This window comes from Hermetia illucens, chromosome 6 (genome assembly GCF_905115235.1).
Source record: "Hermetia illucens chromosome 6, iHerIll2.2.curated.20191125, whole genome shotgun sequence".
NCBI classification, from domain to species: Eukaryota; Metazoa; Arthropoda; class Insecta; order Diptera; family Stratiomyidae; genus Hermetia; species Hermetia illucens.
Window position 1 is genome coordinate 101,539,776 of NC_051854.1, and position 17,600 is coordinate 101,557,375.

At 44.0% G+C, this 17,600-nt stretch overlaps 1 protein-coding gene across 1 annotated transcript; it reads left to right on the forward strand.

Annotated features, from left to right (window-relative positions):
* Positions 1-13,901: 13,901 nt before the first annotated feature.
* Positions 13,902-14,627, forward strand: LOC119660103. The gene has a single exon (XM_038068481.1). It carries the CDS (start codon positions 13,902-13,904, stop codon positions 14,625-14,627), a length of 726 nt encoding a protein of 241 aa, XP_037924409.1.
* Positions 14,628-17,600: the final 2,973 nt, after the last annotated feature.

The window sequence follows — 17,600 nt, forward strand, 5'->3', positions numbered from 1 at the left end:
GATCTTGTTCACGATGCAAAGGCACGGACTCCAAAGGTGATAGCCGGTGACTTTAATGCGTGGGCTATCGAGTGGGGCAGCAAAGAGACTAACGTAAGGGGGCGGTGCTTATTAGAAGCATTCGCCCAGTTGGATGTGGTTCTGGCCAACGAAGGCGATATAAACACTTATCGCAAAGGGGGAACTGGGTCAATTGTAGATCTGACTTTTATCAGCCCTGCGTTAGCACGTGACATGTCCTGGCAAGTTAGTGAGGACTTCACGTACAGCGACCACCAGGCAATCACCTTTGAACTAAGGATGGAGCCACAAGGCAGGAGACCCGCACCGCGGAAGTCGAAATCCAGAGGAACACCAGGATGGTCTGCCAAAGCGATGGATGAGCAGACATTCATGGAGGTGTGGCTAGACGTGCCTAGCAAAGAAGGCACCTCCACGGATAGAGCTCTCCATGTCACACAGAGCATCTCTAAAGCATGTGACGCGTCGATGCCTAGGAGATGTTCATTCCCCACTAGAAGACCCAATTATTGGTGGAACAGTGAACTTGCCAATCTTCGATCGATTTGCCACAGAGCCAGACGAACGGCTCAGAGGGCAATAGGTAGGATCGATCAGGGGCAAAAGGAGCATGCCTATAGGGAAGCTCGCAAGAACCTCAAGCTCGCCATCCAACGGAGTAAGAGGGAATGTTTTAAGGGGCTCTGTTCGGAAGCGGACATAAATCCGTGGGGTAGCGCCTATAAAATTGTGACAGGACGATTCAGAGGCCGATCGTCTCCGCAGATCATGTGCCCTATGCTCTTGTTGAAAATAATCCAGGGGTTATTTCCCCAGCAAGAGGGGGGTGCTGACACCTTCCAGCGCCCCCTGAATGTGACGCCGATTCCACCAGTCACCAGGGACGAGCTGCTAGAGATCTGCAGTCGAATAGGCGACAGTAAAGCCCCGGGTCTTGACGGCATACCGAATAAGGCTCTCAAACTTGCCGTCAAAAGTAGACCGGATATGTTCGCGGAGCTGTTTGAAACGTGCATGTCGGAGGGTGTTTTTCCTGCACCATGGAAGCGGCAGAAGCTGGTACTGTTGCCTAAGGCTGGCAAACCTCCAGGTGAACCGTCCTCCTATAGACCCATATGTCTTCTAGACACTATGGGGAAAATGTTGGAGCGGGCCATTTATAATAGATTACTTCCAGTCGTCGAGAGCCAAGGGGGCCTTTCAGATAGGCAATATGGGTTCCGGAAAGCCAGATCAACCATCGATGCCATCAAAATGGTTACTGGTTTGGCCGAAAATGCAATTCACGGAAGGGGTTGTACCAGCAAATATTGCGTGGTGGTGACCCTAGATGTGAGGAATGCATTTAACTCGGCCAATTGGAACCTTATACGAAAGTCTCTAGCGACGATTGGTGTTCCCACCTACCTCGCCGCTATTATCGATAGCTACTTGAAAGAGCGGACACTCTGGTATGATACCGATGACGGATCCAAAGAGTACGTTGTCTCCGCGGGTGTCCCCCAGGGTTCTGTACTGGGCCCACTACTGTGGAACATCATGTATAATGATGTGCTCAACCTTCCGGTTCCGGAGGAGGCTACGGTGGTGGGTTACGCCGATGATATAGCACTGGTTGTGGTTGCAAAGCATCTCGAGGATGCTGAGTTGTACTCAAGCGAAGCAATCAGTGTTATTAAGGTTTGGTTAGAGAGTGCTGGACTGGCACTCGCGGAGGAAAAGACGGAAGCGGTCCTCATCACTAAGCGCCGCAAAAGAAATTACGCCTGCATTAGAATCGGGAATCGTATCATCACTTCCAAGCCGGCCATCAAATACTTGGGGGTGATGATAGACGGAGGACTTAATTTTAAGCAGCACATAGAGCATACTTGTAAACGAGCATCCACCACGAGTATTTCTCTGGCAAGGATGATGCCGAACGTAGGAGGCCCGGGGCATACTTGCAGGCTGCTCATAGCCAGGGTGGTGAGCTCTATCATGCTGTATGCAGTCCCAGTTTGGGGAAAAGCACTGCAGGTTTTAGGCAATACACATAAACTGAGTGCGGTCTACAGAAGAACATCCCTAAGGGTGTGTTCTGCCTTCAGGACCGTCTCAGACGATGCAGCGTTCGTCATCTCGGGAATGATGCCGATTGACATCCTGGCAACCGAAATGATGAACATTTATAACACCAGGTCCATCTCTCCCTTATCTCAGGTGAAAAAAGCCGAAAGGGAGAGATCCATAAGCAGGTGGCAACAGCGATGGGACCAGTCAGAAAAGGGTCGTTGGACTTACAGGTTGATCCCTTCCATCGGGGAGTGGCTGGAGAGAAAGCATGGGGAGATCAATTATAATCTCACCCAGTTTCTCACCGGCCATGGAGGATACCGTCAATACCTGTACAGGTTTAAATTGGACACCTCGCCTAATTGTGCAAACTGCGGGGTCCCAGAGGACCCGGCGCACGTTTTCTTCCAGTGTCCTAGGTTCGTGGAAGAAAGGAGGAACCTGGAGGAAACTCTAGGTGAAGTGCTATCACCGGAAAATTTTGTCCGAAGAATGGTAGCCTGTCAGGAAGACTGGGATGCGATCAATTCCATGATCTCTGTAATCCAGGAAAAACTGCGAAAAACAGAAGAAGTGAGGAAGACGCGGTTACGAACCCCGCGGGTAGTCGGAAGGAGACCTAGCTAAAGTAAGCTAACTCCGCCCCGTGATGTAATACCTAAAGGTGGTCCCACGGGGTAGGGGGGGAGTCGGGGGTGGTTTTAGTGGGTAAAAATCCCACACTCTGGCGTGCCCAGGCCAGAGTCTTTTGAAGATTTCCACCTCCTCAAAAACAAAAAAAAAAAAAAAAGACCACCGCCTTTAGAGTCACCTTAAGTCTGTAGTAAAGAAAGAGTGCACCTTCTCGGAAAGTCTTCAGGGAAGCTGACGGACATTGCCAGAAACAGACATCCTTGGATTGGCAGGTGATGGGTGGACCTTCCGTTCGAATGATACTTAAATGGAATTCCATGGTAAGAACTCCATAATTTTCTGCATAGTGATGTGAGCAATATTTTCACATGCAATGTACTTTGGAGGATTCACATTCCAGAAACGTGGTTGAACAGCTTCACACGAACTAGTACTTTTTTCCATGTTCTACTGTGAACATTTGGGAAAAAACTTTAACCTGCTCCCGCAATGATTGTCTGGAATTTTCCGTTTAAGGAGCAAATTCGTGTCACGGGTTCAAGGGAGTTTGTGTTTCAACGATAAGTCATGCACGTTTCACAGGTTAAGCTTCCATCCTGGCGAAAAACTTTTAATCGGAAATTATTGTTCACAGTTGCAGTGGAGTTGTTAGATGTGGTTTTTTTTCTCTAGTTCACGCCAAGAATGCGATACGTGGTAGCCATGACCAGAAAAGTTAAGTTGTTCAGCCAAAGCAAAAAGTTTTCTTTCGAGCATTTTTAAGTTCAGTTTCCACCTTTTTACAACGTTGGTCATACATTTTACTGTGCAAGAAAGCATTGAGGTGACGGAGTTATTTAGAAGAGAGTCGAGGAGTCGTTTAGGTGTGAATGGAAGTTGGTCTGCAATTTAATTCAATTTTCGGAGAGAATTAGATTGGTAACGATCCATTCAAGTTCGGAAGCAAATAATGCAGTTTGCTTAGAATTAAATCAAAGTAAATTCTGTCTTGCGTTTCGTAAGCTTTCTTTCATTTAGTTTTGCACGTGACCATGGCTATGCTATGCGTTTCAAAGGAAACACAATGAACCCTTGATTAAAGATCAATTACCAGAAATTTATATCCTCCTTTTCTTCCAATTCTTGTCTCGAAATAAATCAGTCTCTTCGGTCATTCATTCCTCGCAAGCAAACTGCTAGTTTAAGCGGCGAACAATGGGAAGATATAATGGGCTACAAAGAGGCCACAAAGGACTAAAGTGACCGCAGTCACCCTGCCACTTGCACTAACGTCCATTTGCCTAATGTGTTTCTGTTTACATCGGAACTAATCGATACGTGTAATTCGCCAAAAAGGAAATGGGAGTTGCATGCGGTCAGCCACTACTATCTTATGATATCAGCCACCCTCCCTCAGGAAGCAATCACCTCGTCACCAAATCGCACGGGCAATCTTGAAGCGAAATGGGTGGTTATAGTCGGTCCTGGCTGAAGCAACGAAATACGTTAAACCTCATTTGGCCGAAATTAAAACGGTTCCAGCGAACGTGTTAATTAAGAAAAGTGACCGAATAACATCAACTGAAGAGGGGGTGGGCGAATGGAGCTGCAACTAGTAATTAGAGAAGGTGGTGTTACAAGGGCTGTCGATTCTTTTGAGGAATTATAGTGAATCGGTTCTGTTATTTTTGGTCCTTTTTTTACCGATGAATTGAGGCTTGCACTTTGAATTAAAGTTGATGCTTATCCTAGTACTGCTGCACCTTGTCCTTACTGAATAACTTGTCGTCAGCTGAGACTCCTTGGCTAGGATAAAGACAGGAATTTAAACTCCCATATTCAGGTCGATACCTTATCCACAGATGTCTAACCTATCCACCTTTCCAGGACTTCCCCATTAATAGGACAACCATTCAGACGGATTAAGGATTAATTATACGGAATCGTTTAGGAGGGCAACAAACGACTATACCATCGGATATTTCTGTGTAAATATGCGTCTATGAAAGTGAAAAGGCAGTGTCCGATCTATGTTCCTTCTGTGTCCTCCCGATGTCCAGACGAATTCTTGCCCAAATGATAACTTTGTTAAATGGCATTTTGATAGCGTTGCAAGAAATATTGCGGGCAGGTGCTATTTTTATATACATGCATAATATTTTCAGCCCCGGGAATGACCAGTAACAGGGGATGTGCGGAAATTATAAGGAAGGAGTTGAATATTAAATTTGAAAGGTGTGTATTTTGTAACGTGACAATTTATGACGGAGCTATAATGGTATATGCATTGTTGTCTACTCATTAGACCGGCTAAGGAAGTTCTGGGATAGGCTTTTGAAATATCATTCTGATAGCAGCGGGAGGTCAATTGTTATTAATCATAGTTGCCATTATGATGGCTTAATTAGTTAGTTGGTCGTTGGATATTGTTGTATGAATGTGTTCCTAAATAGTTTGCTTTGGTGACGGTATGATTCTTGGCAGGACAGGGGAGACCATTTCGGTATATATTCCAAGCTTTAAACTTTTTTGGTTTAGCTGAATTCCATTCGGTGTCTAGATTTCGCCAAGCTTTCCATTTCTCTATTCTATTTTGCCTTTTGAATAATGGATGCGTGAATAAGGGCACCTTAGGCTTCAACAACACCCTTTTTCCACGGTGTCAACTCTGGTCCCTGGCCTGACCTTACTCAGCATGAAAACAAGAAAACAAATCGAAAACTCGACCCGCAGGAGAATTATCAGAGAAGGAACCTTTAAATCAGGGGTTAACCGCCGTCGAATCAAATGCATGTAGATTCATCATGGATAAAGTACCCAAAAATCCACTACAGAGGAGTCTGAACGATGACATTTTTAAGAGGCAATCTGCGGACGCTAAGAAGCATGCAGTGAGTACCAGTGATAGTACTCCTTCACCTGGTACTTTTACGGAGGCTTTAATCTATAAAGCGTGACAGGATTTGTTGGGAATACTGGGAGAGACTAAGGTTGGGCATTAGTCAAGGTATTAATCCATTCCCGTCAATAACGCAAATGACTGGAAGAGGCACCGATCAGAGAGGACGTTTCAATGAGAGCATCAATGCTCCCTATTGAAACAAAGACTGGTGGGTATTAATGTATGCTTCAGCAAATCTGATAATTTTTCTTGCGGAAGAGCACATCGAAACAGCGCTCGCCCCCAGCTCTGGATCAGGAACTATAATTGTATAAAAGAGTGCAAGGATCAACATTTTAATCTATTCCTTCATCAATAAAATTTAGGCAACGTCAGAACATGCGTTACATTGAGAAAGTATTGGAAGTTCCAATCTGCGCACTGACGACCAAACCGCGTTGAAGCTTAAATCCGATTCGGAGAAGACTTCGTAATATCGTCGGTCTGGATGGACGATAACAGAGCAGAAGCGAAGAGTTCCACTAAGTATCCTCCATCTGTAAGAGTAGGTGGAGTCGATTTAACGAATGGACGGGCAAGTGACTACAAAGAATGTTTGCTCACCCTATTCCTAGATATAAAAGTGACATTCTTTAATTGAACGCTGCAGTAGCGTAACTGCGCCAGTTGAGATTGCATAACCCAACTTACCAATATAACGTTATATGATTGGTGCCTAATTCTGTGTTCTTAGTCAGTTTTGGCAATATAAGCTGATCATATGCTTAGAATTGGTATTCTATATGTCTGCCGATGACTCCTTTCCTGTTATTGATTTTAAGGTTGAAAATAAATTGGTTTACTGTATGTCTGCCTTTTTTTTTTAAGCTGGTGGAAATCTTCAAAAGACTCTGGCCTGGACACGCGAGAATGTGGAATTTTTATCCACTAAAAACACCCCCCGACTCCTCCCTACCCTGTGCTACCACATTTACATATTGCATCATGGGGAGGAGCTAGCTTACTTTAGCTAGGTTTCCTTTCGTCTACCCGCGGGGATCGTAACCGCGCCTTCAATTATAGAGTTGTTCGCATCCCAATCCTCCTGGCAAGTTACCATTCTCCGGATAAAATTTTCTGGTGATAGCATTTCACCTAGAGTTTCCTTTAGGTTCCCCCTTTCTTTCGAACTTGGGACATTGAAAGAATACGTGCGCTGGGTCCTCTTGGACTTCGTCGCAATTAGGTGACGTGTCCAATTTAAACCTGCACAGGTATTGACGATAGCCTCCATGGCCGGTGGGAAACTGAGTCAGATTATAATTAGAATGCTTTCTTTAGAGCTACTTCCCGATGGAAGTGCTCAACCTGTGAGTCCAGCGTCCCTGTGGATAAGGAGAGATGGACTTGATGTTATATACTTTCATTAGCTCGTCTACCAGGATGTCAATCGGCATCATTCCCGAGATGACGAACGCTAGATCATCTGAGACTGTCCTGAAGGCAGAACAAACCCTCAGGGCTATTCTTCTGTAGACCGCACTTAGTTTGTGTGCATCGCTTAAAACATGCTGAACTTTTCCTCAAACTGGGACAGCATGGAGCAAGATAGAACTCGCCACTCTAGCTATAAGCAGCTTGCAAGTATGCTGCGGCATTTCTACGTTCATCATCATCCTTGCTAGAGCCATATTCGTGATGGATGCTCTTCGCAAGTATCATTCCCAAGTATTTTATGGCCGGCTTGGAAGTGATGATATGATTTTTAATTCTAATACAGGCGTGATTTCTCCTGCGGCGCTTAGTGATGAGGACCGCTTCCGTCTTTTCCTACGCGAGTGCCAGTCCAGTTTTCTCTAGCCAGAGCTATATCGTCGTCGGAGTAACCCATCACCGTGGCCTTCTCCGGAACCAGAACGTTAAGTACATCATTATACATAATGCCCCACAGCAGTGGGCCCAGTACATAGCCCTGTGGGACACCCGCGAAGACAACGTATTCCTTGGGTCTATCATCGCTATTATAATAGAACTTCTGCTCTCGCAAGAAGCAACCGACAATAGTAGCGAGGTAGGTGGGAACAACAATCGTCACCAGATTTTCATATTAGGTTTCAATTGGCCGAGATGAATGCATTCGCGACGTCCAGGGACATGACCACGCAATATTTGTTGGTACAACTCCTTCCGTGAATTGCATTTTCGGTCAAACAGTAATCATTTTGATGGTATCAATGGTGATCTGGAAGGCCTCCTTGGCTCTCGACGACCGGGAGTAACCTATTATAAATTTCTCCCTCCAACATTGGCCAATAGTGGCTAGAGGACTGTTTTCCTGGAGGGTACCCAGCCTTAGGCAGCAGCACCAGCTTCTACCGATACCATGGTGCAAGAAAGATACCCTCGGACAACTACGCAAACATATCCGGTCTACATTTGAAGTCAAGTTTGAGGACCTTATTTGGTATTCCATCCAAACCCGGGGCTTTGGTGTTGTCTATTCTTCTGGAAATCTCTAGAAGTTCGTCTCTACCTAACTCATCGACACATTCAGGGACCGTTGGAAGGTGTCAGTACCCCCGTCTTGCTGGGCAAATTCCTTCTGAATTATTTTTAACAAGAGGGTAGGGCGTGTGATCTGCAGAGATGAACGTCCTCTGAATTGTCCTATAACGATTTTATAGACGCTACCCCGGGGTTTATGTCTGCCTCTGACCAGAGCAACTTAAATATTCACTTTTGCTCTGCTGAAAGGCGGTCTTGAAGTTCTAGCTGGCTTCCCTATAGGTATGCTTTAACTGGCCAGGACATATTATGTGCCAGCGCAGGGCTGAGAAAAGACAGATCTACATCCTTTCCGGTAGGAATTAAGATCACCTTACTTGGCCAACTGGGCAAATGATTTTAATAAACCCCGCCCCTTTTGGTTAGCCTCTCTGTTGCCCCACTCGATGGACCACGCATTAAAGACACCTGCTGCCACCTTTGGAGCTCGTCCCCTTGTGTCGCGAACAAAATCGTCTAACAGGCCTTCAAACTCAGGTAGTGTGACGTTCGATGGGGCTTAGCAGCTGTATTTGAATATACCGCTTATTTGTGTTCAAACAAAGCCACTATTATTGTATCGCTTGATGATCGCATGCTTATATCGCCGCTTCACTAGTTGAATCTGTGACCCATACAACACGGTCAAGGTTTCTGCACGGTTCACTTATGATGGCAATCTCTATCGCGGATTCGTAAGCCGTCTGCGCAAGCAAATCCTATGCGACTCTGCAATGAATCCGGATATTTACCACTTCTAGCAATATACCGGATATCCCGTCTCTCCTTTCCTTGGCACAAGTTGAATTTGGGCTCCCTATTGCATTCCTTGGCACTACGTTCTTTCTCCCCACACATCGCTCGCATCGATCGATGCCGCTAGAGCATGCCTTCGCAAAGTGTCCAAACATCAGTCATTGGAAGCACATCTTTCGAAAGATATGTGCCCTTAGCCGACAAACAGCTTATCCAATTCGAACCTTCACCACGGCCCACAACTTTTGCGCTGCCTCCACTGGCAGTCGCACTGTGGCCGTTCGATTCTGCCATAAGCTTTTCTTCACTAGATAGATTCTTCCCCGAATTACTCTAACTTGAATTGTGGTTTCCCACTAGTGCAGTGAGGTCAGATTTCACATCTTTTTCAGTATCTCCGCATAGATAAATTACCTTTGCTGGAGATTACAATTGCCTCTGGTCGAATTCGTACCTTTGGTTTTCTTGTTTTTTTTTTTGTTTATGATCTTAGTCCATCCACCACTTTTGTCATCCTTGGGTTTCGACTTGCGAGCCATGCCAGCATTACCACTTTGGGCACATGCTTTTCCTCTTCGGAACTTTTAGTTGCATTTGTTGGGCTGGTCAAGACGCCTTTCTTTCTTTTCGGCACCTGATGATTTGCTAGAGCTCCCCCTCCACTTGGGTTGCCTGCGATACTGTTGGGGCAGCGGTTTTCAGTTTTTCTGTAGGTCTTCTTTTTTCTTCTTGCTCACCCTGATGGCTCTCACCAGGTTCTTAATGGCTTGATGCACGTTGTGTTTGTCCTTGATGAATTCCAACAGCTCAACTATTTTAGCTTCAAGCTACACGAAAGGTTGACTTTCCGCTTTAGGGTTTTCTTCTAGGTGAGTCTTGGCCGGATTACTCCTTTTACAGACTCCTTCACCTTTTCAATTGCATGAAATATCAATAAAACCTTTCATACCTGAAGAGCCGAAATTTGGTTTGAAAATCGTTTCCTCCTGTCCTCTACACGAAATTTGGTGAATATGTGTTGAAAGAAACCTTTTACATACAACATGTAGCATCATTTTGCGTTGGGTTTAAGGGGGCCTCATACATGCTAAAGGGAGATGTGAATTGTTTTCTTAGTATACGTTCATGTGGGGTATAAGGGAGTGAGGACTCAAAATATGTGCACCTTGTCATGATCCATCTAACTGAAAAATCTGCAATAGTGAATCTAAATGAAATCTAAGGTATTGAAATACCTGAAGGGATATTTTAAATTTTTAGGAATTTTGTTTTAATAGGAAAATGTTCATTAATTAGCAAAAGAATAACACAAAACCTTTTAACCAGAAGCATCTAGTTTAATATTTCATCCGCTAAGGATAGGCCACAGTGACGGGCAAGAACAAAGATGAATACACATCTGCATGACGAACCGGACTTTCGACCTGGGTAAATAAGATCAATAGGCTGACATTCAATCAAATTGGTCATCAAGCGGTCAAATAGCATAAGGTATGGTTGATGCCAAAACGTCGTGTTCGTAGGTCATAAACCTAAGGTTAAGTGCGCATGGAAGTTTTCAGTCTTACCTGCACAAGATTGGAAAGGCGCGTTCTCCGGATTGTGTGTTTTGCAATGGAGTTGTGGACGATGCCCACCACACTTTTTTTTCTTGTGGAAGGTGGGATGGGGTTCGTCAGCAGCTCTATTTAAACACAGGGGATCTCTCTCTAGACAACATTGTGGAAGAGATGCTGAGGACTGCTGACAGGTGGAACCGTGTTGCCCATTACGTTCGGGCCCTTTTCGTTGCTGAGAAGATAGAACTCGACCGGTGGAGGAGCCGGAGGGCAGGCGGCTCCTTGAACTGACAGTTCCTTTCCTCCTCTCCCCTCCCGTTGGTGGTGGAATTCCCTGATTTGAAGGCTCCGCAAGGCGGGAGAGTTCGGGGGCTGGTCCGAAGTAATGTGACAAACGGTACCAGGCTAGCTTTCTGACGATGGGGAGGTGTTTAGTTGGTAGTCCGACGACGTACCGAATCGGGAGTCCAACACTGTGTGCGTAAATCCATTCACCTACCCTACCCCCCAAAAAAAAAAACCTAAGGTGAGAAAGTCACGAATCCAGAGGTGCAGCTGAACGAAAACATTTTTTCTAACCTATTAGAGAGTTGGTCCTTCGAAAATACTCATGTCTTATTTATAACTGGACTTTTGCTTTCTCTAAAAGTTGTTGATATTGAAACTACTTTGTCACAAGGAAGGAGGAGTATTAGTTGGTTAGTTTAGTTTGATGGGGAAGCCGCAGCTCCAAGAAATCAATCGTTTGTTGGATACATTGTACTTTTCCCTCAAATAGTATATTCAATGGCCTGCTGCATTAACCAGCTTTTGTGAATCTGAGAACATCTTCCTGAAGCAGAAAGTGCACAGATTCTCTGTTGAAGAAAACCTTAGCGAGGTATCTGCGCCTTTGGTCTGAGGAGATCGTTCCGCTTCATATGAAGTGCAAGGCCGTCTTCTCCTCTCTCCTCTTCTTTGGGACTATATAGCCGAGACCGCTACGTCAATCTTTCCATGCGGTAATTTGAAATGACTTAATTAGTTGACGACGGTCAAGAGACCATACTTAGTGGCCGGAGATGACCAAGAGGGAAATGCTATCCCAAATACCTAAAAAGAAAAATGGATAAATCGACCGTGAAGGTCCACTCGCAAATTTTGAAGTCCCATCGAAGCGCTCGGCCGACAAGTCCTTGCATGCCTCTTTAGTAGCCAGGCTTGGGAATGTGGGGGTCCTTTGAGCACTTTGCTCCCTCACGTGTCATTATAAAAGTGGATGAAAACTAAGGGATACAGGAGTCCTTGCAATTCAATTCATTTTTTTTTTGAATCTCTTATTTGTTGTTCGTAATTTTGAATTTAGTACTTTACTTACTTTTGATCCTTAACAAAAATTGTGACGACTAAATTGGTTGAAGATGGTCAAAAGACCATCCTTAGAGGCGGTCTAGTCATTACAAATGGCGCCCAACGTGGGTCCCACCGTTTCCTAGATTTAGATCCAACATTTCCTTAGTTTCAGGCGCTTTAAATCGTTTTGTAGTGTCGGATAGGGAAACAAAAGTTTCTCAATATTGTTTTAGGATTCACGCCTTTCCCCCTGAAGCAAGTATTTCTAAGTCTCAATTTTCTTTTCCACCTTAGAGTTTCCTGCTCTGTCGTTGGTAGTGTACCATAAGAACTAATTGTTTGTTGTGTTTGCCTTTGCGATTTTACGTGTCGTAGGTAGTTGCCTTCCAGAAGTCTCTGGATTTACGGACCCTTGTGGCTATATGTCGGAAGGGTCCGAATTTATGTGGACTGTCCCTCCCTCTTTGGCAGCTAATGTCCCGTCAAAGTCCTACCAAGGCATCTATGTCCCAAGGAAAAATAAAAATGCCTCTCTAGAAGACAAAAATTCAAAATTTACCTTTCGGTTACGAAACTTTGCGCCTTCAATCTTCACCTCCTTCTTGCCTTGTCTAAGGCTTATCCCTTATTTTGGGTAGAGCTTTATCAATTTTTTGGCCTGATTTTGTGGAGTGTTGTTTGCGTTGATTTGCCTTTCTCGGAAGGATATTTTCTACAGTGAAGCGGCCAACTATGCCTTTTGAACCGACCTACTACATAATTTTTCCAGTTCTTTTAGTAGAAAGGAGGTAGAAAGGATGGTTCGAAAAGGTGGGTTTGCCTGATTTTGTGAATAAATATCACGTTGACATTATGCGTATTTGTTCGATTCGGTTTGTTTCAGTTTCTTTGTTTCTTCTTTCTTCAGATTTACTCCGAAACCCTAAGTAAAACCTCAACTAAGACTAGTTAATAAGTTTGGCAAAGATAAGACCTAATATAATCTCGGAACGTATCAAAGAGCACGTCCAAAGCGATTAAAGCGTCTTAAAGCGATTTTAAATTGGAAGGGAAGTTCGCCGGGATTGCATCCTGTCCCCTATACTTTTTCTTCTGGTTATCGGCGATGTTATCAACATTGCTTGGCTAGAAGATGTAGAGGGATTCAATGGAAGATTTCATTTTTCTTCAAACACCTCGACTACGCTGATGATGCTCTCTTACCGGGTCATGGACCGTGGCCAAATGGCGGATTTGGAGTCGGAGATAAACACAAACAAAACCAAAGTGCTCATGACGGACCACTCGTCCGAGGTGTCGCAAAGTCTTTAGTATCATCACACTTCGTACTATGCAAGTGATATATACTACAAAGATGAACACAAACATCCGTGACGAACTTGGATTCGAATTCAGAAGCCTACATTGAATTGACCATCAGGTTGGTATCAGCTTTTAGAGTCATACCGGGGCGGTCAAGAGTGCGCAATCTTGCTTTGTTCGATGCGATGCGATCGGTTGAAACTCTACCTGAACCAAAGTTTTCCTTAACACACGTTCGTCCTTACAAATGATATTAATTTCAACAAATTTATGAGGATTGTTTAGAATATAATCAGAATAAGTCTTTTTAAGAAATATAACACATACTTTATCTAGAATATAATGTTAACTCGCAATAATTGCATGCAAGGTATTAGGTTCGATTGTCAACAACGATGGTAATGAACTAAAAATGCATGCATGAGAAATTGGTTGACATAGCGTTTTTTTTTTGTAATATTCGCGCCTGCAGTTTTTTAGTCTACTAAGAATTTTTCCTGTAAGCAAAAATTGTGTATATAATAAGTGTTCAAATGCAATAAAATTTCAATATGGTTCAAGCACACAAGCCTTTAATTTGTTTAAAGCTTAGGTGAGACTGCCTAGGCACTTGGCCATATTCAGTTTGACTTTTTAGAAAAGTCAACATTTTCTGGTCGGTTGAGCCGGATACTGAACGAGTTGGAGAAATTGTTCTCTACCACAATCTTTGCGCTCAATATTTTCCACCGTGTAAATTGAACAAATCAATTTGGTGCAAAAGAGTGGCAAGACTTCGGTGCCAGAGAGCTTAAAAGTACCCATCCGTCAGTATCCTTGTAGATCCGTGACGTCACAAGATGACCAAGGAGGTGATCTTAGTACAGCGTGATAATTTCGCCAGTCTGAACAAACTGAGCCGAAATCATTTGAAGGACAGCAAGGAGAGGCATTCCCTTGGCTATTTCCAAGCCAGAACACAACGACTGGAGGAACTGTGGCAGGCTTGCCAGGAACGACATGAAGCAGTCCTGGATGACCTTTCAGGAGATTCCAGTAAACAGAAGTCCTACTTAGAAGAGTATGAGAGCGCCGAAGAAACGTATTTGGATTTGCTTACTCGTTTCAAGTCGGGCTTGGCGGCATACCAGCCAATCACGCAACATATGAACAGCAGCGGTTCAGCGGCGACGAACCGGGTGCGATTGGAAAGATTGACTATCCCGAAGTTTGATGGGAAATACAGTCAGTGGCGCATGTTCAATGACATGTTCAATTCGTTAATTCACTGCAACGAGACGCTATCTGTGGTTGAAAAGATGCAGTACTTGAAAACTCATGTTCAAGGTGATGCTGCAAGAGTCATTCAACATCTGGATGTGAACAACGAAAATTACGAGGCAGCAAGGCACATGCTGCGAGAACGGTATGACAACAAGCGAGCCATGGCATGGAATTACTTGCACAAGTTCCACAACTTGCCAATGGCAAAGGAAGATTCTGATTCCTCTATCAAACGAGTAATGGACGCCACCGCAGAGTTCATCGCTAATATGAATAGCATCGGCGTCAACACTGAACATTAGGACTTATTGGTCATTTTCGAAACAACTCAGAAATTGGACCAACAATCTAGACGATTATGGGAGGCATCACTGGGTACTAACGCAGAATTACCCACCTTGAAATCGTTTTTGGAGTTCCTGACGAGTCGATTCAGGACACTCGAGGCGTTGAACATTCCTTGGAAAACTTCTAAGGTTGACTCACTGACGACTACAACGACAAAGGCATGCAGCATTTGCACCAAGGACCACTACGTGAATCAGTGCGACAAGTTCAGAGAGATGAACGAGCAAGAACGGAAAAATGAAGAAAGGAGACAAAACTTGTGCTTTAACTGCTTGAGGAAGGGACATGGCGTCAACCAATGGCCCTCGAGTAGCAGGTGCCGGATATGTTCAAAGAAGCACTATTCGTTACTACATAACAGTGAAATCACAAGCATTTCAAAAAAATTGACAGTTGATGCTAAACCATTCGTCCCGACTACCCAAGCGTTGTTGGCTGGGGATGGAACGCAGGATCAAGCAGTACTACTCGGAACCGCTCGAGTTGATGTACAGAGTGTTTCGGGCGAATTTGTGACTTTGAGAGCTCTAATAGATTCTGGGTCGCAAAGGAGTTTCATCACGGAATCAGCGGTTCAATTGCTTGGTCTACGAAGGCGGTTCTCAAAGATACATATATGCGGAGTCGGAGCAGGTACAAGACTGCAGAGTAGAGGCGGTGTGGAGTTAGTGATCAAGGCAAAGTATGGAGACTTCACAACCAACGTGTCCACTTTAGTACTACCGACCATAACGAACTTGCATTCGTCAAGCTACCAGCGGGAATATCAGTCAAAAAAATTAGCTGACCCCCAATACGGAACTCCAGGGCGAATCGACATTCTACTTGGAGCAGACACCTACAACGAGATCGTGTTAGCAGGGTTCAAAAGGGGATCTCCTTGTGTAGTGAATACCAGATTTGGCTGGATTTTACTCGGTCCGACTTCTGCTCGAAACAATCAAGAGGGCATATTGACATTTATCGCTACTGAAGACAGCACGGATAGGCTGGTCAAGAGGTTTTGGGAAATCAACGAGATACCGAGCGAACAGCCGGTAACAAGGGACAAGCAGGCAGCTATGGAATGGTATCAGCAGACCACTAGGAGGGACGAGTCTGGCAGATACATTGTTCGGCTCCCGTTTAAGCAAAATGCGAATCCCCGAAAAACCGTGTGCAACTCGCAGCAAAAGGCGTATATTCGCTTCTTGCAATTGGAAAAATGATTGAACAACGACGATGACTTAAGGAAGGTGTCCTCATGTTTATTTTTGAGTCTTGGATCTTCTTTTCCATTGCCGGGTTCCATTTATATCAATATCTGATAACCATTTTCAGTCATGGACCGAGGTCAGGCTAGTGGGTTGCCTCTGCCCTGGACGAAACTGTCGATCTTTTTTTTTAAAAAAAGAAGTTGGTTGCTTAGTACCGAAGAAGGTGTCCGTGCACCAAAAACAGAGTTTGAGAAAATTTCTTTTTTGATCCATCATCAAGAGAATGCGGACTCAGGACCGCTTCAATCTTTAAACAAAAACGGATATGTTTATAGGAAATTTGTCAGAGCTACCTCATGGGACGTCCAAGTTTCTTGTTGTTTAACCAAATCTGTCAATGCTTCCACTACAATCTACTTACTAACTCAGCCAAATCAAGTTTAAATTTATTCAATAAATGAACCATTGTAAACTAGCAAAAAATAAAACAATGAAAAGATACAAGACATTCAACTTCATTTTATTCAGATTCTTTCTCCTGAAAACATCTTGGAAACGCTTCATTGGTGAGAGCCTACATTTCCTTCTTATTTTGAAGAAAAAAAAAAATTTGATGTTGTTCCGAAAGTCGATTTCCAACTTTCATACACAGAAATTGCTTGGAAAAAGATATTTCGGTCCAAATTGAAATTTAAATATCCGCAGTACTTTGCAGCCGTGGTACACAACCGAGTGAGTAAGGTATGCACGGAACGGTATGTATGGTTGCCAAGTTGGCGTATCCTTAGGCCATAGATACGGGCTGAAAGGGTTAAATTTCTCGGATAAGTAGTTTGAAATAAAAGTTTTCCCTTTTTGTTTTGCGTTTTTTTTTTTAGGTCACGGGAAGGATTTTTAGGATTACATCAGTACAGTGTTTCCTCGGTTGCTTTCAACTGGCTACAGATGTAGTTACTTGTTAGATATGTACGAGCAAGCACATAAGCTCCTCAAAGATGTTTCCTTCTGGTTGAGCTCCGTCTAGGAGAAATTTCATCGTTACTTTCTTCCTTGTGTTGTGGAACTGGTTTTGGAATGAAAGTTTTTTTTTTTCATTACTTTCGGATGGTATGTGGAAAAACATTCCGCGAAGATTTGTATAGTCCAATTTCGAGGCGATTGTGTGTGGCACATAAATTATTTAAAATTTGAAAATGTTGTTATATAAAGCACTAAGAGGAATGGAAAAGTTTAAGATTGTTTTCTTTCCTTCAAAGTACAGATATCATTCAGGTCAGGCTAGATTCAATTTCCGCGAAACTGCACTGGTCCAATTAAATGGTTCCAAGTTTTCTATTGCCCTATTCGGTTTAACTAGGGTCCTCCGCAAACATGACAGTCTTGTGTCAAAATGTGGTTATGACTTCAGATTACACTGCTTCTAGAGCAGGGGGAGGGGGTTAGCATCTAACAATTCACATACATGTAGTGCTTTCGAATTTATATAACGGTGCAAATACCAAGTCTACTTTTGCAATTTGAGTGCTTGCCCCTGGTCCGTGAACAGAACCGTGGACGACAGCCCAACTGGTCCGGTCCACCATCAAGTGGATGGTGGACTTAGGGCTCCCTAAATTCCTAAACAAAATCGATCTATCTTCTCATCCGCTTTGAGAGCGCCTATGGTAGCACAGTCAGGGTGAAACTATACACGGATGTGGGAGAATCTGGTATCCCAGTAGAACTGATAAG